Here is a 21339-nt window from a genome sequence, read left to right as displayed (position 1 = left end):
CTCCAGGACAATTCCCTGCTACTCCAGCAAAGAAGCCTTCCTTTGAACCTCCAAACGACCCCGAATCCAGTAGCGAATCAGATATGGCTAGCACAGGAGGAGGGCCTTCTGGAGGAGGAAAGTCTCGGGCAAGGCCTGAAGAAGAGGAGTTACCCGCAGCATTTGAACCCCCTAAGTTTAAACTCCACCTCCCAGCAAAGTTCACAGGAGAAGGAAAAGACCTCAAACCCGAAGCCTTTGAACGATGGGCAACAGAACTCTCACACTTCCTACTCTTACAAGGAAAAGATGTGGAAGACCCTACAACCGGACTTATCATTGGATCATTCTGTGAAGGAAAGGCAAACGACGCATACCACCAATGCTATAAGGATTTCGGCGGGAATGTAAGATTAAGAGGATCTACAGTTCTCGATTACCTGAAAGGACGATTCCAATCCTCTATAACCAACGACCTCCTGTACAACAAATTCAACCAGCTCCAGCAAGTTAACGGAATGCATGTTAAGTGAATCACCGATGTGACTACGGACCTAATAATGTATAAGGACCGAATGGAGAGAGGAAGTATCTCCAAATATATCCTGAAGCGACAATTCTATGACACCATGCACCCTATCCTCCGGCGAGAAGTAGAACCACTCGAGGAAGATGGCGATGATATTGCAGTAATAATTGCAAGAGCAGAACGAAAGGACGCCATTCTCCATGAGACCAAGGCCTACAAAACACAGACATCCTCTAGTAGGAACAGCCAGCCACGACACAAAGCCTCCAGCAACTCTGAAGACGATACCCCACGAGTTTTCAAAAAGAAAACAAAATCCTCCAAAGAATCGAGACGGCAAAAAGGAGAATGTTTTGAAAGTGGAAAAACTGGGCACATGGCAAAGAACTGTCCTACAAAGAAAGGAAAAGGAAAGGCAATTAAGCAAGAGGCGTCGGCCAACAATGTTGAAAGTGATAACGCCCAATCCAGTGAATATGAAGAAATCCATATCGGATATATCGATGTGGAATGCAACAGTGTTCGACCCCCGGCTACATTCAAAGCACACACCGCTCTGGAAGGTACTATCCTGATCAATGACAAAAGGGCTCGAGTCCTATTCGACACTGGCGCAATCGGAAGAGATATGATCAGTAATGCCTTTGTCTCTGTCCATGGACTCCCCACTTGAGACCTTAACCAACCCATACCAGTCAATATGGTAGTAAAGGGATCATGATCCACAAGCCATAAAACCTGTTCGGCGACTATTCGACTTGGTTCTGCTATACTACCCCACCAGGAAATGCTAATTGGAAACCTAGCCAAATACGATGCCCTAATAGGCATGCCATTCCTAAACCGCCACAAAGCTATTATCAGGTGTGGGGAATCAACTATCGATTTCCCAGATCAGAAGGTCAGAGTCTCATGCAAGCCAACAAGCGGAGAATAACGAGCTGCAGTCTGTGAAACAACTGCCCTACGACTATTGGATGAGTACTCTGATGTTTTCCCTGATCAAATACCTGAAGAACTACCGCCTATGAGAGAGGTGAATCACCACATCCGCCTCCGAGACCCCTCTAATCTAAAAAACCAACCTACCTACTCTATCCCTGACGCATACAAAAGCCCACTTTGTGATTGGATCAACCAACAACAAAGAAGAGGAGTCATCTACCGGGCAGAAGCCCCAGGTGCCGCTCCTATGTTTGTTCAACCCAAAGCAGATGGCAAAAGAACCCGCCCCTTGGTTGATCTCAAGTGACGGAACGAAAACACGGTTATGGACAGCTCGGCTATCCCAAACCAAACCCAAATCGTAAATGCAGTTGGACGGGCTAGATTCCGAAGTAAGATTGACTTAAGCGATGCCTACTTCCAAACAAGGGTAGATCCAGAAAGCGAATGCTACAACAGTTTCAAAACACCCTTCAGAAGTTTCATTAGCCGAGTTATGTTACAAGATGATATGAATGCGCACGCCACCTTTATGCGAATTATGGAAAACCTCCTAAGCGAATACCTCCACCATTTTGTCTGGGTTTACATCGATGATATTCTCATCTTCTCGAACTCCGAAACAGAACATGCCTACCATATAGGACTGGTTTGCACCAAACTAAGGGAAGCTAAATTCTACGCTAGCAGAAACAAGTCAATTATGTTTGCCGATAAACACGATATCCTAGGACATGTCATAGATGATGAAGGAATACACGCAGCCCCAGGAAAAATAGCCCATTTAACAGAATGGTCAACACCCCGGAATCAAAAGGAACTCATGCGATTCCTAGGACTAGTCAACTATATTTCCCAGTTCCTCCCACACCACGCCACTGTGACAGCACCGCTCACAGACCTTACCGGCAATGCAGAATTTGTCTGGACCCACACACATGACCAAGCCTTCACCAACATCAAGGAATTGATTAAAAATGCCAACGTTATTCAACCTATCGACTATAGTAAATCAGAACCGATATGGCTGATTACTGATGCATCGGGTGTTGGAGTTAGAGCATGGGTTGGGCAAGGGGCCTCCCATGAAACGGCAAGACCGGCGGCATTACACAGCAGGAAGTTCACTAACTCACAGATGAACTATGGAACAACAGACAAGGAAGCCCTTGCTGTGATTGATGCTCTCGCCGCTTTCAATTACATCCTGATGGGCAATACCTTCACTATTGTTACCGACCACCAACCCCTCACCAATCTAAAAGCAGAAAAGATACCAGGAAGGAGAAGAACAAGATGGATAGGTGAAATCAGCAAATACGATGCAAAGATCATCTACATCCCTGGAAGAACGAACTATTTAGCTGATGCTCTCTCCCGCCTATATGAGAATCAAGACATCGCAGACTCCCCTCTCGTTCACGACCACACAAGACAAAGCGAGGACAGCCCTGATGACACCTCTTATGAACAAGAACCATCGATGGCTACCGCCAGCTCTGCTGCTCCCTCCAATCCTTTCTCTTACACCATGTACAGTGCTGCCGGAACAGAACGAGGAAAGGACATTGATGAAGAATGGAAAGACAATTGCACGCTCCGCAGCACACCTCCTCATGAACTTGAACAAAGCAGACTCCACTGGTCCCACTGTTATCACGACACCTGCCCTTTTCACGAGACTGAGATCAAGTTCGGCAACAGATACCAGCGACCGTACTATATGCCTGCTGACGATTCCAAAGACACCAGCTTCGACACCATAGAAGGAGCAGAAGAGATGATCAATGAAGATAAATCGACCCAACCTCCTCATGCCCTTAATCCTGTTCCAACACAATACCAAGATCTTGAAGAACTCGAACAAGCAGCAGCCTACGTGGATGCAATATCCTATTTACAACCCCCACAGTCAGCCCCTCAATCCTCTCCTCCCATAATCGATTCACGACAACTATATGGTGGACCCTTATGAGTATACAACAATGAAACCATTGTCTCGGTCCTACCCCCTACTATTCCCGTGCATCGGCATCAACTCTACGAAGCCTTTGAGGAAGAGGAAGCCCCTATCGAACCAACAAGAGGATCCCTAAGCGAGGATGAACGAGATGTTAGATCGACTACAGAAGAATTGACCTCCTCTTTCCGCAGCCAAATAATAGCAGGATACCGCTATGACCCGATTTACTTCAAAGCCATGGATAGCTCCAGGCATGGAGACCTCACCTACTACAACATATCAAATGGAATGGTCTATACCAGTACCCGTTATGGTGAACACTGCCTTTACATACCAAAAGGCCATATGTTCAATGGAATGACTATTAGAGAATATGTTATTACCGAAATCCACAACAAACGACACCATAGTGCAGATCGCAACCTCCAATATGCCTCAGAATATGTTTACTGGCCTGAAATGCGAAAGGACTTCCGCAAATTTGTCAAACAATGTGAACTCTGCCAGGCAAATAAGGAGCGAACACAACTACCTGAAGGGAAAGCACAGACCCTCCAACTACCATGTGAAATATTCGAATCATATGCTATCGATTTCGCAGGACCATTCAATAAATCCGGTGGATTTGACACCATCTTGGTAGCTGTGGACCGATTTTCTGGATATACCTGGCTCATTCCAATGAAAGTTACCGATTCCTTCAAAGACACCTGGAATAACCTCCAACGATACCTGTTTACCCCCCATGGATACCCCTTATCCATTGTCAGTGATGCTGATCCCCGCTTTACCACCAGATTCTGGAAGCAAACCTTAACCTCCCTCGGAATAAACCACATTATGGCTGCCCCTGGACACCATGAGACTAATGGCCAGGCAGAACGAAAGATCCGTGAAGTTAAGACTGGAATTAGGAACATGATCAATGAACGACAAACCAACTGGGAACCAGCCCTTGTTGAGCTCGCTGCATATATCAATGCCGGATTTTCAGATACCTTGGGAATGTCACCATACAAGGCAGTCTTTGGCCGTGAATACCCCCTCCTACCTACAACACTATTTAAGAACTCCTCAGTCCCTGCCTCTGACGACCATCTAAACCGCCACCAAGCAATTCGGAACGATGCCTTCCAAGCTGTTAAGGCTGCCCGATTCCGAATCACCACTACTGCCCAGAAATGACGACGCAAACATATCCCCATCTCACCAAGAGACATGCTCATGGTAGACGGTAACATGTTCATTACCAATGTTGGACGCAGCAAGAAACTGCAACCCCGATGGCGTGGACCCTTCAAAGTCATATCCTTTGACGAGCATACAGAGAACTACACTGTCCAGATGGATGGACGCATGTACCACTGCAATACTGCAGTCTTTCACGCCTCTGCTGTCAAACGGTTCCACCCAAATGACGACTCCAAGTTCCCTGGAAGAGCCCACTCTCGACCCGCACCTATCATCATTGAAAAGAAAGATGAATGGGAAGTTGAAGAAATCCGAGACCACCGCCTTTGGCATGGAAATGATCAGTTCCTAGTCAAGTGAAAAGGATATCCAACGAGCGAAAACAGTTGGGAACCACTAGAGGGACTAGAGCATGCTATGGATATGGTGAACGAATGGTGGAAAGACAACATGCCAAACGAATCCCTCCCCCCAACAATCAATTATATCAACATGTGCTGGACACCTACAATGCCAGAAACTGAGCGATGGCACGCAGAACTCGAAGCTAGAGATGGATTTTGGGCACCATACTTTGAGTTGGAGTTCGAAAGCAGCGATGAGGAAAATCAAGCTATGGAGCAGGCCCTCGACAACTTTATCTAGTCACCAATCACCATCCGAATACCATAACGATGTCAAACTATGTGGAGCTCAATGTGAGGCTGCGACAACAGATTGTTGGACTGTTGTTGAACCGCGATGCTATCCAACTTGAAGACTATTTTGAAATCCTCTGGATTGACTACTGTCCTGATTGTGATCATGCTTGGGTTGATGTACAGCACGAATCTGGTATTTGTGACTACTGTGATTTAGATTTCTTCGAGTCTAAGTATTTCCTTAGAGTTTCCTCCTGCCCCTGGTATGACACTTACGATGAAGAGTTTTTAGCGGAAACTGAAGTCTTAAGTTTCTCAGACTCCGCTTTTGATGATTATTAGGTTTTGTTTGTTTAAACAGTTGTTTTGTTTTGGGGAATGTAACCGGTAGGGGTACTCGGTTATTGGTTTTGTTTTATGTTTTGTTTTAAGTATCGCTTTGATACTTGGGTTGTTTTAAGTATCGTTTGATACTTGGTTTTGTTTTATGTTTTGTTTTAAGTATCGCTTTGATACTTGGTTTTGTTTTATGTTTTGTTTCAAGTATCGCTTTGATACTTGGTTTGTTTTAAGTATCGTTTGATACTTGGTTTTGTTTTATGCTTTGTTTTAAGTATCGCTTTAATACTTAAAGAAGTTTTACAAAAGTGTATCGCTTGATACCTTTGATTAGTTTCGTTCATGCTAGACATGAACAGATTTGTGTATTTAAAGACCACCTGTTTCTACAATAGAAAAGGTAGACTTCGACAGACAGTATTTCAATATACTTGGTTGAACGGTTACTTCTTTGTTCCTCAGTACACCCTCGAAGCCTCCTTTAGTTCTCAGCTCTCGCCTCCTCTCCAGAAGAGCAGGCCACCTGCCAACTATCGTACCTTTACCGATAACGTGATTAGCACCTTGCGAACACGTTACAGGCCCCACTGACCATTTCGCTCTGTTACCACCTCTATGTGTTTCCTTTGTTTATGGGTTTTTGTTTTTGGGGGACAGGCTGCGGGTACAGGTCCTCCTCACCATTATGCTCTTTGGAGGCCCTTGGCAAAGTGGGTTCATAGGATCGACGGCCTGGCATGCGGATGCGAGAGGTGGATATGTTGGTCACCTCCTCTCTGCCATCGTGTCGCCTGTAGTTTATATTTGTTTTGTTTTTGTTGGTTTTCTACTATGGTTTAGGTGTTGCAGGACGGTGTTTAGACCGAGTGGTAGTAATTTTATGTTTGTTGGTCGAGGAACCTGGTTGGGTTGGTCTTTTGCTCGGCTTTGGCTACGCTTAGTGCTGGTTGGCTTCATACCAGAGGGGCTATGGACTTGGACCGGGGTGGGCGCTGGGTCGTTTGATAGTCTTGTAATTAGTTTCCGTGAGGGCATGACTCGGGGATGGCAGGTGCGTGACCGCAGACCTAGTTAGCTTAGGATTAGTGGTATACTGGTTAGCAGTATCCTTGGGCCGGCTGGGGCTCGTCATATGCCAGTGTTGGCGGTACGAGTTTAAATAAAATTAGATTGACTTCTAAGTACTTTTCCTACTTATTACTTTAATGAATATAAAACATCTTTACGATCTTTCTTTTTATTGCAACATTATTGTTACGCCGAGGAAAGTTCTTCATGAAGATGAGTTAGAGAAAGCTTACGATAGGCATTCCTGATAGAAAACAGAGGTCTTATACTATCAGTAATGTAGGTAGAGGCCCAGAGCTATCGTTAGACAAAGAAGAGGAGAAGAAGAAAAAGAGAAGTATTGTTCCCCATCGCCACGACCTAACCATCCAAGGAGGGATCGTTACTGGAGGACTGAATTTAGTTCAATTTGTGAATGAAATAATGGTCCCCCATCTCTTACCACTCTATGAGTGTATGGAAGGTCTTGACAATGGTGTTCAGATCATTCAGGACGGTGCAAGTTATCGTACCTTACAGTATACTAGGGAGTTTGGCTTTCTTAATGGGATAAAAAGGATGGATTGGCCTCCACACTCCCCAGACATGAATCCCATTGAGAATGTCTGGACAGTATGGAAAGCCAAGTTCAGGAGGGCTATGAGGGATCCCAATAAACGTTTCTATGGATGGCAAGAGATCATCAAGGTTGTCCAAGGGCTGTGGGAGGATTTACCATGGTGATGGATGTTAAAATGGATTAACAAAATGCCGAACCGAATCTCAGCGTTGGCATGGTCTAGAGGACGCATTACACGATAGTAGTCTATGCAGATTGTACTTTACTTTTCTACTATACTTGTTTTATTTCTCTCACTATTATGACCCCGGCGACACCAGGCGGTGTATATAGGCTCGGGCATATGTCGAGGTGTGCCAAGACGGTCGTGTCCACAACCTTTTTTCACGCGACTGTTACTAGTGCGTTGTACTGTACCATGAATTCATGATATACCCGAGTAGATGATCAACCGTTGGTAGGGGCTGGTGGGGGGGTACTTTGGAAGTTTAAGCGGGGGTTCAGAGTGAGGGCAGAGTTGACACCCGCTCGCAGCTATGATATAGTGCTCTATCCTTATATCATTCATAACTAGTGTGGTGTCACACCAACACCACAGCATAAAGTTTCTCTTATCATAACCCCCTCGTAGGAAGCGTGTGAAGGGGGTAAAGCAAGGGGGATATTCGAACAGCAATCGTCTCATAAAAAAGCAACGGGAGCAAGAGCTCTCAGCTCTATTTCCGAGTGACATTAGGTGACGATAAGACCTATGATTAATCCTGAGGTGCAGATCCAATCTCACAACACCTCTCTCACCACGTCAACAGCAACAACAGTAACAAAAATTGAAAATGGACCTCAACTTCGCCCTTAGTCCAGCCTCCGCCCAAAAACTCCACGAATCACTTGTTGCCCTCTCAAAGTTCAGCGAGTACGTTTCCCTCGAGGCCCGCCGCAATAGACTAACACTTTCCTCCCTCAACTCTTCCAAATCCGCTTACGCTGCTGTGACCCTCGCCGGGAACAAGTTCTTCGAAACGTACAATTTCCCCGCGCCCTCGCCCTCGCAGGATAACCGGTTTACATGCCGCTTCTATGCTAAAGCCCTGCTATCTGCTTTTCGACAGCGCTACTTCGACAGTAAATCCGGTGACACGGCCATCGAGAGATGCGAGGTGCGGTTCATGGAGAAGGGGGAGTGTAGGATGCTTGTGCGCTTGCTGTGCAAGAATCGGGTGCTGAAGACGTATCGTCTTACTTATGAAGAGGTGGACGTCATGCATGCCGTGTTTGATAAGGATGCCGCGAGGAATATGTGGATTGTCAAGGGGAGGTTGTTGAGGGAGTTTATGGAGCATTTCGGTCCAAAGGCGGAGCAGCTGGATATTTCCAGTGAGAATCGGCGCGCCGCCTTTACGAGCTTTACCGAGAAATTGGTTGATGGGAAAGGTTTTTACACTCTGCGCATGTATGGGGTGGCTCGGCTGATGGAACTAGAGATACTGAAGCAGCCGTTGCAAACCTCTGTATCCTTCGATACGGCTGATTTCGATACCTTCGGCGCCGAGGATGGGGTGCATGTTGCCGTTAGTCTAAAAGATTTTAAGGCTATTGTCGCCCACGCAGATTCACTTCATGCCTCGGTGACGGCTTATTACAGCGATGCCGGTAATCCGTTACAAGTCACATACGAACAGGAAGGAATGAATTGTGAATTCACACTCATGACATTGGGGGATAATAGGGCCTCCCAGGCATTTGCTACAGCTAGGGTTGAGCATCAACCACCTGCCCCTCCCCTTCCACCAACGGCTATTCCTCCGCAATCACGGGCAGATACTCCTTCCCAACCTCGAGGTATGATGGACGCTCCAGGGGGTCTTGGGTCTCAATCTGCGGGTAGTTTCCGTTCACAGCGCACGACAGAAGACAGAGTAATACAGCCAGTAGAAGAGCACCAACCCAGCGGATCGCTATACCGTTCTCGACTGAATGTTTCCGGGACGAGTTCCAGGCCTGGTTCGGCATTCACTCAGCAGCAGGAGCCGGAACTCCCGCCAGTTCCGGCTAGTGCTGTGCCTCCTGAAGGCTTATTTCTACCATATTCAAGTAGTGATGAGGAGAGTGACGATGATCTTGGGAAGATTGAATGGGACGAACCGTTCCTTAGATGGGATACCAATTTGAACAGCGACGACCAGCCAAGGCCGGTGGTCAGAAATCAGTCACCTCCGCCGCCCCCACCACGTGTTCCACCACCGGCAGTATCGCGGAAGAGGGCCCTCGAACCAAGTGGTGACACGACGCAGAGCGAGGAGGATGAGGAAGAGGAGGAAATGAATGCGAAGACAGTCATAGAAGCAGTTGGGCCCACGCAGGATGTTTCTCAGGCCAGGGGGCTCTTTGACTAGGGTGTAGATATGTATGATATTAACGAGCTATTCGCAGTAGGTCATAATGGCAACTATCATAAGTGTATAATACGGCTTATCGACGGTGGGAATCCTCCGAAATGAACGAATGAATGAAGGGCGCCAGACGCTTCTAATAACCCATATATACACGAGTGTGTATGTACCATCACCTCACTCAGTCCTCAGCATACTCGAGTACCCTCAACCCACCCCAGACTCGCTGGATGTTTAAGGGTATCACGTCATTCACTACCACCTCCTTCAAAGTAACATTCCGGTAAAGTTCGATAGGAATGTCCCCGATAAACTCCAGGTCTCCAAATCCGCCGACCCAGTAGACCCTCTCAACTCGAAAGTCACCCACCAACTCTCGTGAATCGGATTCCCGGGCGCCCACCACTTTGCGTCAGGATGCACCTTTGTAAAGCACGCCCCTGACCCGCCAGCCTCGTCGCTGTTGGGGGGAATGGGTGGACTCAAGCGACCCATCAGCGAAACACGGTGGTGCGCAGCCGGTGAATAGAATTCGCTGGAAGGGGAGCGCTCGCGGAGGGTTAGTGAGATTGGGGCACCATTTCTGGAGTTTCTGAAGGATGTGGCGATTTTTATTGCTAGGAGGGTGGGGTTGTTTGAGCTGGGCTGGGTATTAGGTGGTCTGTGAATTGCCGGTACTGGTGTGAGTGAAGGGTGGCCTAGATTATACCGATCAGCATAGTAGTCCATCATCCCGATAGGATGACCACCAAGTCCGCGTGCATCCGAGCTTGGGAAAATGGTGCTCAGCGTGCCGATCTTCTCGGAGCGAGGCAGCTCACGAGCTTGCACTGCGGCAACTTGAGCAGTAGGAACTTTGGCAGTGTCTTCGGATAGATGTGCTATGGCCAGTGGGAGGGCGGGGAGGAAGTGTTGGAATGGGAAATACATGTTGGGCTCGGTTTGCCGTAGTTGTTATTGTCGGGTTGGTTGCGGCTCCTACGGTAGTGTTAGCGAATGAGCTTGAGTTACTCGTTGGGAGATTAGATTCTTTGATAATATTGGTGCAACCGATGGGTCTTTGATTTAGATCAGATAAGAGAATTTCCAACGAAAAGATTCATTCTATGACAGACCGAGAATACTCCTGGAAAAAGTTCTACAACCAGACAATCGCGATTACGGCCACCCGCACAATGCTCAATTGCCGCATATGCTGGCGACGAAATCTCACTGCATTAATACCTACACATGTCCAGCGGCGAACGGCATATGCCTCCGCAGCGCGTGTCAAAGAACGAAGATTTAACGACCGCAATCCTGGACTCTATAGGGACCCACACAAATTGGCGGATGCGGTGAAAAAGCAGTTGATTCAAGGGGACGATAACAAAGCATTACAACTGGCCCGAGAAGGGAGTCGGAGGTTCAATAGTGTGGTTAGTTGGAATCACATTATCAGGTACAACATGGAGCGGGGGCGCTTAAGGATTGCCTTCAAGGCCTATAATGATGTATGTCCATCTATACGAGCTGTGCCGGTGGAATGGTTTGGTGGGAGCTAATGTTTTTGGCTTAGATGAAAAAAATGTCGATATCCCCCGACTCCTATACCTTCACAATTATGCTGAACGCCTTGGCAGAGCATCCGACTTCGCGGTCGGCACATGAGAGAGCGTTGCAGTTGTACCATTCCATGAGCAATCCAAATTCGCCGGTTGAACCGCAGATAGTACACACCAACGCTGTGTTGAAAGTGTGCGCGAGATGTAGGGACGTCGATTCGATATGGACCATCGTTTCAACCTTACCCCTCAGCGGACTCAACGCACCGAATGCAATCACGTACACTACGCTGCTGAATGGGATTCAAGGTACACACGAGGTGGAAGATGGCCGGAGAGTCTGGGCGGGGGTTCTGTCCCGGTGGGGTGCCGGGAAGCTGTGGGTTGATGAGGAATTGGCCTGCACAATGGGACGGGTGCTCTTATCGGGAACGAAACTAGAGCACTGGAAGGAAGTCTTTAAGATCATCGAACAGGTCTTCGGCATCAAGGATCCCATTTCCGAAGAACAGGAGGATGTAAACCCCGAGGACCGGTTATATGTCGAGGGAACAACAAAGCCCATCAACGAGATCAAAGAGCTTCAGCAGACACCAATCGGGGGAGATCCAAATGTGCGAGTCCCCTACGTCCCGCATCCCCTCCGTGGACAAACGACGCGTGAAAATCCCAGCTCCGGGTCCAACTCCCCCGCTACACGACCAATGCCCGGTAACAATGTCCTCAGCTTGGCTATCAAGACATGTACACTGCTATCAGATAAGGAGCTAGCCAGGTACTACTGGAAAACCCTGACAGCGCCTCCGTACTCCGTGCGACCGGACTTGGGAAGCTTCCACGACCTTCTTCGCCTACTGCGAGAGTCACGCTCGGGCCCGGAAGCCCTGGATGTCCTCCAGGCCATGTTATCCCACCGCGACACAACCCCGACAGCCAAGTCTTTCTTCATCGCCATGTCTTGCTGCAAGCGCCAAGGACGCGGTCCCAGCTTCCCAACAGCTGAAAAGATGCTCGCACTGATGGACGAACACCGCGTGCGCATCGATGTCAAGATTGTGACCATGTTCCTCCAGTGCGCTGTCAAGACCGGTATCCTGTCATACTGGAAATCGGCGCTGAAGACCGCAGAGGATATATTCGACTTGCGGGGTGAGTTGGATAAGCTCGTGAGCCTGAAAGCCGATGGCGACCTGCTTGAGACTCACGTGGAGCTGGCGAAGTGGATGCATGGGACTATCGACCAGTTGCTGGATAACCCCGATGTTACATGGGGACACGGCGAGAGAGCCGTGTTTGAGCAGAGGAAGGGGAAGTTCGCGAGGCTCATTGAGAAGTTTGGATGGATTGCGGGTGGCATGAAGGGTGGTGGGAGGAATTGGAAGGCCAAGGTGATTAGTGAGAATGCATGATTGTGAAGGGGTGAATGTTTTATTTCCTTCTACATTAGGGTTTCTTGATGCATTCCTATAGGCGGGATTAAAGTCCGGATTTTAGGGGATGTTAATGTTAGATAGGCTGGGGGACTCTCATGTGACATGCTCGCCATCGCTATAGGGCGGGTTGTCCACGACGTGTGAGATACTATAAATTGGAATATGCTGTTGAGAGTTAGGTGAGATTTCGCCAGGAGCGCTAGCTGCAACATATAGGTAGCCAAGCGGAACCATACAGCCACTTCTCGAGATAGAGAAAGAGTCCGGGCCAGCAACCTACAAAATCTATCAATGCTCAAGCTAAGGGGGTTGTCAGCGTAACTCAACGCTCAATACTCTCGTTGGTCCAGTGACTCCTTTCAGCGAGTGAGAACCGGTGCGGATAGGGGCCACGGGTTTACTTACGTGAAAGGAGTGAGGTCTGCTATCGCCTATCGCTGATAATGTCATGCCACTTGAAAGAATCGGTCAGGGTATCATATGATACCTGCCAGCTTTTTAGATGAGATATGCAGATATGCGGCTAGGAGATATACGATTATGGGCCAGGCCATATACTATTGTAGTTTGCGGCGATCAGACACTTAGCAGAGGGTTGTTTCACACCTTACGCTGGTAGGCATGGAGTATTTCTTTTATGGTTTTGTTGACTCATTGTGCTATAGGGCATTAGGTATCAGGTACTTGGTTCCATGGTTTCGCTCAAGGGAACACGTTCTTTATACTGTTGGAAAGCTGGCGTCGAGTAGGTCCAGGACGCGAAATGTCAGATCGTGTGTCAGAGTATTCCGGATGAAATCTGACATCAAAGTCAATGTATAGTCAAAATCTCGCCAGAAATAACCACTTTCATAACAGCCTGTATATTCACCAATATCAATGTCTGGAACATGTTCTTTATACTGTTGGAGAGCTGGCATGGAGTAGGTTTAGGATGCAAAATGTCAGCCTGTGTGTCCTCGTATTCAGGACAAAATCTAGCGTCAAAGTCAGTACTTTGCCAGAATACTAAACAGCCTCTAGCTCTACAGATAATGGTGCGAGAAAGACGCTGTTTACACCATTGGAAAGCTGTGGTCGAGTAAATCCGGAATACAAAGTATCAACCTGTGCATCCAGGTATTCAGGACGGAATCTGGCGTCAAAGTCAGCACTTTGCCAGGATACAAAATAGCCGGCAACACCTTGGAAACTCATAGTAGGAGGATATTCTTTGATGCAATGGAAAGTCAAAATTGAGTAGAATGTTGTCATAAATTATTAGCTTTGATGGTATAGGGACTGATGAGCAATAGTAGTTAACAGATGTGTTTTTGATGTTCTGACCATGATGATATTGTGTTATTGTCCAGATGTTAAATGCATTGCAGTCTTAGAGAAACTTAACAAAACACCCAAGTCACCACCCATCCTAACAATCAAAACTACCACTCACTTTTACATTCTTCATTTTGGCCATTCAGCCAAGGTTGGAGTTGCCTTCTCTATTTCCAAGACAGAGCTTATCCACTGTTGCATGCTGAGAACTGTGACATACTCTGCAGGCTATTCATTACTCTTGATAGTATCCTCTTTCATATCTCTGAAGTCCTACTGTAGCATAGCTATTAGTTCACCTCTACCCTGGAATCTACTACTCATACTTCTCAAACAACTAGGACTAGTTTAAGGGGCTTTCAGCATAGTCAGAAGCCTGTCCCCTCCTAACATGAAAACTCCTGCCAACATAGTATGATGAATTGCTTTGAGCTTGCTACTTTTAATTCTTACTTATGGGGTGGATCCTTTCACCCTCACCCTTACTATAATTGATAAGCTGTCCACATAGTATAACAGAGTTCTTAGATGGGTGACCAACTGCTTTCCCTAAACCACTACTACTATCTGGGCCTGTAAAGTCTGTCTTCCTCCTATGGTCAATATTCTGCTACAGAAGAGAGGAATGAAATTCATATATCTTGCATACACCTCTCTGCTCATCAATCCAGCAGCTGAATGCCAACAGTCAGACTTTTTCCTGTTGGAGAAAAGGGCTTTAAAGATAGTCATGAGGAGTTCTTTTAGCTATAAGCCTGTAAACCATGTTCTACTCAGCTGGGACAGATATTATTCCTTTCATCCAGAGAGACGCCACCTTCAACTTAACAAATTCTGCAACTTTCTCCTTCCAATCATGAGCAAGGTTGGCATTTTTCTACTGGCATACTCATATCTACTTTCAAGCGTACTACCAAATCTGAATCTTTACCTACCACTAACTTATACCTCCTTGAAGACCAGGCTTAGAAGTTACTTCATAATTGACTAGGTACTATATGCCTCTCCTCCTCACTACTACAAGTACCTAATAACCACTAGACCTCATATTTTTATGGGTTTGGACAGGTTTACAATAGGACAGATATACTAATATTAGCAAAAAAAAAAAACACTGTGTTAGATGCATCAGCTGTACATCCTGACATAAATATTCAGTTACTTATATCCTGTGTATCCTGAGTGGCCTGAATGTCTGGTTGTGTCATAGATATTCTGAACTTCTGGTTGCATCCAACCTGTCTGGATTTCATCCTAAGTGAGGATGTACTAATTTTCACCTCCTAATCTGGCATGGTCAACCTTGATTCTTACTGATGTCTTAACACAAGAGGGCGGAGAGTCCGGACACAGATTATAACACTAAGCCACATATCAGCAATCAGTATCTCTACTAGACAATAGCTGTCACGAACGTGGCTTGGCATGTAAAAGGTTTTCACGTGATACATGGTTATGAGTCACAGGTATGTTATTGTTTCACACATATGACTCATTCGAGTCATATGATTTGTTATGTGTGGGATTTGTGATGCTTTCGCAGATGGCTCAAATATGAGTCATGGGACGTGCGCCTGGCGAGTATGCCTTGCGAGTGTGCCTTGCAGGTAAGCCTTGCGCATATGATTTATGTTTCACACGTGACCTTGTTATGAGGTCATGGGTTTCACGCATATGACTCAGTCGAGTCATATGACTTATTTATTGTGTTATGATTGGTTTATGAGTTTTTGCACATGACCTTGCTATGAGGTCATGGGTTTTAAACATGTGACCACTTTAGTCACATGACTAGTTTGTTATGATTTGGTTTCGCATATGTGACCACCTTGGATCACATGACTATGGGTGGGAAGAATACTATATAAGAAGGCCGATGCGGCCGAGGAGGATAGGTTCTTCATGCTTTATTCTAAGTACTTTTCCTCGTCCTTGCCATCGCTTCGCCTCGTGCGTTTCTTTCGCCCTCATGATGGGCCTTGATGCCTTGGATTCTGGGGGAGATATTTGAGTTTGCTTAGTAGTTCCTGGGGTGTTTGGTATTGAGGTCTGTTAGTTGTTGCATGGCAGATAACTTGTTTGCATCTCGTTTCGTTAGGTTGATTATCTCACGATACTAGCACTTCGAGCACTTCATAGCGGTCGCATACGAGCCCCTTTCGGTAAAATGTTTACGGCTTCCTGTCTATCGTCTACCCATAGGTTTCGCGTTCGATTGGGGGGATTGAACATTGTGTTTGGGGGGATCACCCATGTCGTTCTTTGGGCCAGCTCATGTCTTTTGTTGGGTTTAACTGAGTCCTTAGTTCTCGCGATACAAAACGCCCTTGGGTTAGACTGATGACCTTCCCAAGTATGAACTTGTCGTACCGGCCGCATCATTCCTCAGGTGGCAGGGCAGTACCCGCCCAGCCCCTCTTCGTTCCGTTTTGGTTTCTACGGTAGGAATCCTACGATGTTGTTTATCGCGGTTCCCTTGGAGTTTTTGTCCTTGCAGCATTTACAGTGATTCAGTCAGGCGTCTCCTCTTCGCATTTGTGGGGATGGCTTTGACCCTGAAAGGTCTTACCCCCTGGTGTGGTTATTGTTGCCGCCTGGAGTGGTGTGGGATGATTGTCTGCCAGGCACTCGTGTTGTCTGTGCGTCTGGGTGGTTCGGTTGTGGTCTGTGGTTGGCGGCTTCACCCATTGCAAGTGGGGCCTACCTTCTGTTTGTCTGCTTCAGTTCGTTCGCCCTCCCCCATCTTGTTGCGTCAGTTGGGGGTGCCTCTTGCCCATTGTTCGGTCCGTGCCTATTGCTGGACCCGTGGGGCTGGCTTTGGCTGGCTCTGCTTACTCTTTCCCGACTCAGTTGGATTTCACTTTGGCTGGGTTGGATGGTATGGCTGGTGCAGGTGCCTTTGGGTATTTGTGCTGCCTCTTTTGAGGCTCCCGGCTGTGGCTGGTGGGCCCCCGTTGGCGATACGGTGCTGGGGGTTGGGGCTCTGTTCGTGTGGCCAAGACCAATGGCTGCCTGGTGGGGCTGGGTATAAGCTGTCCTGTGGCTGTCGGATGGTTAATCTGTCTGAGGGGCTGGGGCGGCTGGATGGGCTCTGTGGCGTCTGGTGTGTGGGGCTTGGCGGGGGCTGGTTGGGGGGGGAGAGGCCCCTGCGAGCAGTGGTCGGGCCTGTGTCAGGTTGGGCGAGGTCTAATTAAGTGTTTCCAGTATGGCTTGGGCTGTTGGGCGAAGCTGCTGAGTGCTATAAGGCTCCCCGAGGAACCGGTTGGCTGATGGCCACCTGTGTGGATAGTGGGTTGCGACCACCTGGTTGGACTTGTTTGGGTTCTGCATGATGGGTGTTGTGGAAGTTTGTTTGGTTTCTTTGGTTTGGCAATGGGCATGGCTGGCGGGGGCAAGGCGCCACGGGTGGGAGATAGGCCCCACTGACTATTTCGGTCTGTCACCACCTCTATGTATTTCCCTTGTTTATGGGTTTTATTTTTTGGGGGACAGGCAGTGGGTACAGGTCCTCCTCACCATTACGCTTTTCAGAGGCACTTGGCAACGTGGGTTCATAGGGTCGACGGCCTGGCATGTGGATGTGAGAGGTGGACATGTTGGTCACCTCCTCTCTGCCATTATGTTGCCTGTAGTTTATATTTGTGGTTTTGTTTGTTTTCTACTGTGGAGGAGGTCTTGCGGGACGGTGTTCAGACCGAGCGGTAGTGATTTTATATTTTGTTGGACAAGGAACCTAGTCGGGTTGGTCTTTTACTCGGCTTCGGCTACGCTTAGTGCTGGTTGGCTTCATACCAGAAGGGCTACGGACTTGGAGTGGGGGGCGGGCGCTGGGTTGTTTGATAGTCTTGTAATTAGTTCTCCTGTGGGCATAACTTGGAGATGGCAGGTGCAGGACCGTAGACTTAGTTAGCTTAGGATTAGTGGTATACCGGTTAGCGGTATCCCTGTGCCGGTAGGGGCTTATCGTATGCCAGTGTTAGCAGTACGAGTTTAAATAAAATTAGATTAAATTCTAAGTACTTTTCCTCGTCCTTGCCGTCGCTTCGCCCTGAGCATTTCTTTCGTCCTCATGATGGGCCTTGATACCTTGGATTCTGGGGGAGATATCTGAGTTCGCTCAGTAGTTCCAGGGGTCTTTGGTATTGAGGTTTGTTAGGTGTGGAGTGGTGGATTACTTGTTTGCTTCTCGTTTCGTCGCCTGATGGCTTCTCACGATGCTGTCACTTCGAGCACTTCATCACGGTTGCTTACGAGCCCCTTTCGGTAAAATGTCTACAGCTTCTTATCTATCGTCTACTTGCAGGTTTCGCGTTCGATTTGGGGGATTGAATATTGTGTTTGGTGGGATTACCCGTGTCATTCTTTGGGCCAGCTCATGTCTTTTGTTGGCTTTTAACGGAGTCCTTAGTTCTCAGAATACAAAATGCCTTTGGGTTAGACTGATGACCTTCCCAAATATTAACACGTTGTACCGGCCACATCAATCCACTGGGGAGGGGGCCTTGCTGCACCCCCCCCTCCTCGTTACTATATGTTTCTACAGTCGGAACTCTATGATGTTGTTTATCACCATTCCCTTGGAGTCTTTTGTCCTTGTGGCATATACGGTGGTTCAGCCAGGTGTCTCCTCCTCGCTACGGTGGGGATGGCTTTGACCCTGAGAAATCTTACCCTCTTGTATGGTTTTTCATTGCTACCTGAGGTGGTGTGGGATGATTGGCTGCCAGACACTCGCGTTGTCTGTGCGTTTGGGTGGTTCGGTTGTGGTCTGTAGTTGGGGGCTTCACCCATTGCAAGTGGGGCCTACCTTCTGTTTGTCTGCTTCTGTTCGTTCACCCTCCCCCTTCTTGTCACATCAGTTGGGGATGCCTCTTGCCCATCGTTCAGTCCGTGCCTGTTGCTGGACCTGTGGGGCTGGCTTTGGCTGGCTCTGCTTACTCTTTCCCGACTCAGTTGGATTTCGGTTCGGCTGGGTTAGATGGTGTGGCTGGTGCCGATGCCTTCGGGTGTTGGTGCTGCCTCCTTTGTTGCTTCCAGCTGTGGCTGGTGGGCCCCCCTTGGCTATATGGTACTGAGGGTTGGGGCTCTGTTCGTGTGGCCAAGACCAATGGCTGCCTAGCGAGGCTGTGTATACGCTGTCCTGTGGCTATTGGATAGTTGATCTGTCTGAGGGGCTGGGGGGGCTGGATGGGCTCTGTGGTGTCTGGTGTATGGGGCTTGGGGGGGGCTGATTCGGGGGGGAGAGGCACCTGCGAGCACCAGTCGGGCATGCGTCAGGTTGGACGAGGTCTAATTAAGTATTTCCAGTCCGGCTTGGGCTGTTGGGCGAAGCTGCTAAGTGCTATAAGGCTCTCCGATGGAGCGGTTGGCTGATGGCCACCTGTGCGGATAGTGAGTTGCTATCACCTGGTTGGACTTGTTTGGGTTCTGCGTACTGGGTGTTGTGGAAGTTTGTTTGGTTTCTTTGGTTTGGCAACGGGCATGGCTGGTGGAGGCAAGGCACCACGGGTGGGAGATAGGTCCCGCTGACCATTTTGGTCTGTCATTACATCTATGTATTTTCTTTGTTTATGGGTCTTGTTTTTTGGGGGACAGGTAGTGGGTACACGTCCTCCTTACCATTACGCGCTTCAGAGGCACTTGGCAAAGTGGGTTCATAGGGTCGACGGCCGGGTGTGCGGATGCGAGAGGTGGACATATTGGTCACCTCCTCTCTGCCAATGTGTTGCCTGTAGTTTATATTTGTTTTGGCTTTCATTGGTCTTTTACTGTAGTGGAGGTTTTGCAGGACGGTGTTTAAGACCGGGCAGTAGTGATTTTATATTTTGTTGGACGAGGAATTTGGTTGGGTCGGTCTCTTGCTCGGCTTCGGCTACTCTTAGTACTGGTTGGCTTCATAGGAGAGGGGCTACGGACTTGGACAGGAGCGGGTGCTGGGTTGTTTGATGGTCTTGTAATTAGTCTTCGTGCGGGCATGACTCGGAGATGGCATGTGCAGGGCCGTAGACTTAGTTAGCTTAGGATTAGTGATATACCGGTTAGCGGTATCCCTGTGCCGGTGGGGGCTCATTGTATGCCAGTATTGGCGGTACGTGTTTAAATAAAATCTGATTGACTTCTAACTACTTTTCCTACTTCTTGCACTCCATGTCGGAAGTATGCATAACCAATACTTTACCTTATTTCACTTGCGATAAATACTTAATCTGCTGTTACTTGTTTGTATTTTTCGTTTCGGGTGGTCGGTTAGAACTAGTTGTTCTCGTTTAGAAGATACTTCAGTGTGAAATATCCGTGGCCTGGTCCTGGTAATCACTGAGTACAGTTTGGATGAGGATGACATCTTCGACAGCCTCCTCTTCCACGGATTCTCCCCCTCCTTCGAGGATGTCGTCTCCTGTTCGGTTTGGCTCCAACCCTTCCTCCTCATGTATGGCGGCTCATGCGGCCCTGTCTCTTGCGCCTGCTACTGAGGCCAACTGTGGCCTTATCCCCACAACTACACCGTCATATTTTGCACCCAAGGGAAACTTTAAGTTCCTACAGTTTCACCACTGTCACGGGTGTCAGAATGCGGTGAACTTGCAGTTTGATGACTTGATTCGGCAAACGGTTGCTGATGTGACCATTGCCACCATGAAAGAAGTGGAGGTTTTGGTCAAGGGTTTCTTAATTGGAAGAGGCTGTTCAGCCATGTGTGGCTTGAACAAGGACACTACCACAGGACTCTTCATTCGATTCAATTCCGATCACGGCTCGGAATACTCTCCAGCTCCGACACCCTCTCCCCCTAAAGACTTTCAGGCTATTGTCACTCAATCTTCTATACTACCGACCAAAGATGACTTGGCTGCGGCTATGGTTGAGGCAAGTTCATGATGTGCTACCCCTCCCCTTGCTAGGACCGTACAAAGCAAGATATCCAGTTTCCTCCGCCTGGCTCCTGTATGCAAGGCTGACTCTTCCACTCCTTCCTTTCTTGATGGGATGTCATCTGGAGAAAGGGCTCTTTATGAGACCCCAAAGTTCAGATTAGATGACCCTGAGGATGAGGATTACAACCGCCCTACCACTGGGATGTGACGCCATACATGGTCAGCATCTCCCGCCAAATGATCTGCTGTGCCAGCTCTGGGGCCACAATTTTTGAGGGCTATCAATGTCGATGAAGGCCGAAAAAAGCAGATCATTCCCGCCCTACATTACCTGCCCCTTGACGTACATCACGGGTGCCTGGCAATTTCCCCACCTATGAGTCTCCCATCAACCATTGAGGCTACACTACCACCCCCATCTCCACTGGTAACAGAAGATGTCCTGCCTACCTTGGAGGTGTTGGCTCGGGACACTCCCATAGATTTGGAAGAAGGATGTAACTCCGAAGTGACTGGACTGGGCAACAGCATCCACATCTCCTCTCCAGCAATGGCATAGTCACCAC

The 21339-nt window shown here is 48.0% G+C and overlaps 2 protein-coding genes; one reads left to right on the top strand and one right to left on the bottom strand.

Annotated features, from left to right (window-relative positions):
• Positions 1-8047: 8047 nt before the first annotated feature.
• On the top strand, positions 8048-9607 carry GSTUM_00000319001 (uncharacterized protein; the record flags this gene model as incomplete). Its single annotated transcript, XM_002835403.1, has 1 exon — positions 8048-9607. The coding sequence occupies one exon, from the start codon at positions 8048-8050 to the stop codon at positions 9605-9607; it is 1560 nt and encodes a 519-aa protein (XP_002835449.1).
• A 7-nt stretch (positions 9608-9614) lies between these two features.
• On the bottom strand, positions 9615-10534 carry GSTUM_00000318001 (uncharacterized protein; the record flags this gene model as incomplete). XM_002835402.2 has 1 exon in its annotated part: positions 9615-10534. One exon carries the CDS (start codon positions 10532-10534, stop codon positions 9872-9874), a length of 663 nt encoding a protein of 220 aa, XP_002835448.1. The 3' UTR covers positions 9615-9871.
• Between the last annotated feature and the right edge of the window lie 10805 nt (positions 10535-21339).

This window comes from Tuber melanosporum (assembly GCF_000151645.1).
Source record: "Tuber melanosporum whole genome shotgun sequence assembly, scaffold_107, strain Mel28".
Taxonomy (NCBI): Eukaryota; Fungi; Ascomycota; class Pezizomycetes; order Pezizales; family Tuberaceae; genus Tuber; species Tuber melanosporum.
Note: the sequence above shows the minus strand (reverse complement) of the source record. Positions and strands in the feature narration are given on the sequence as shown.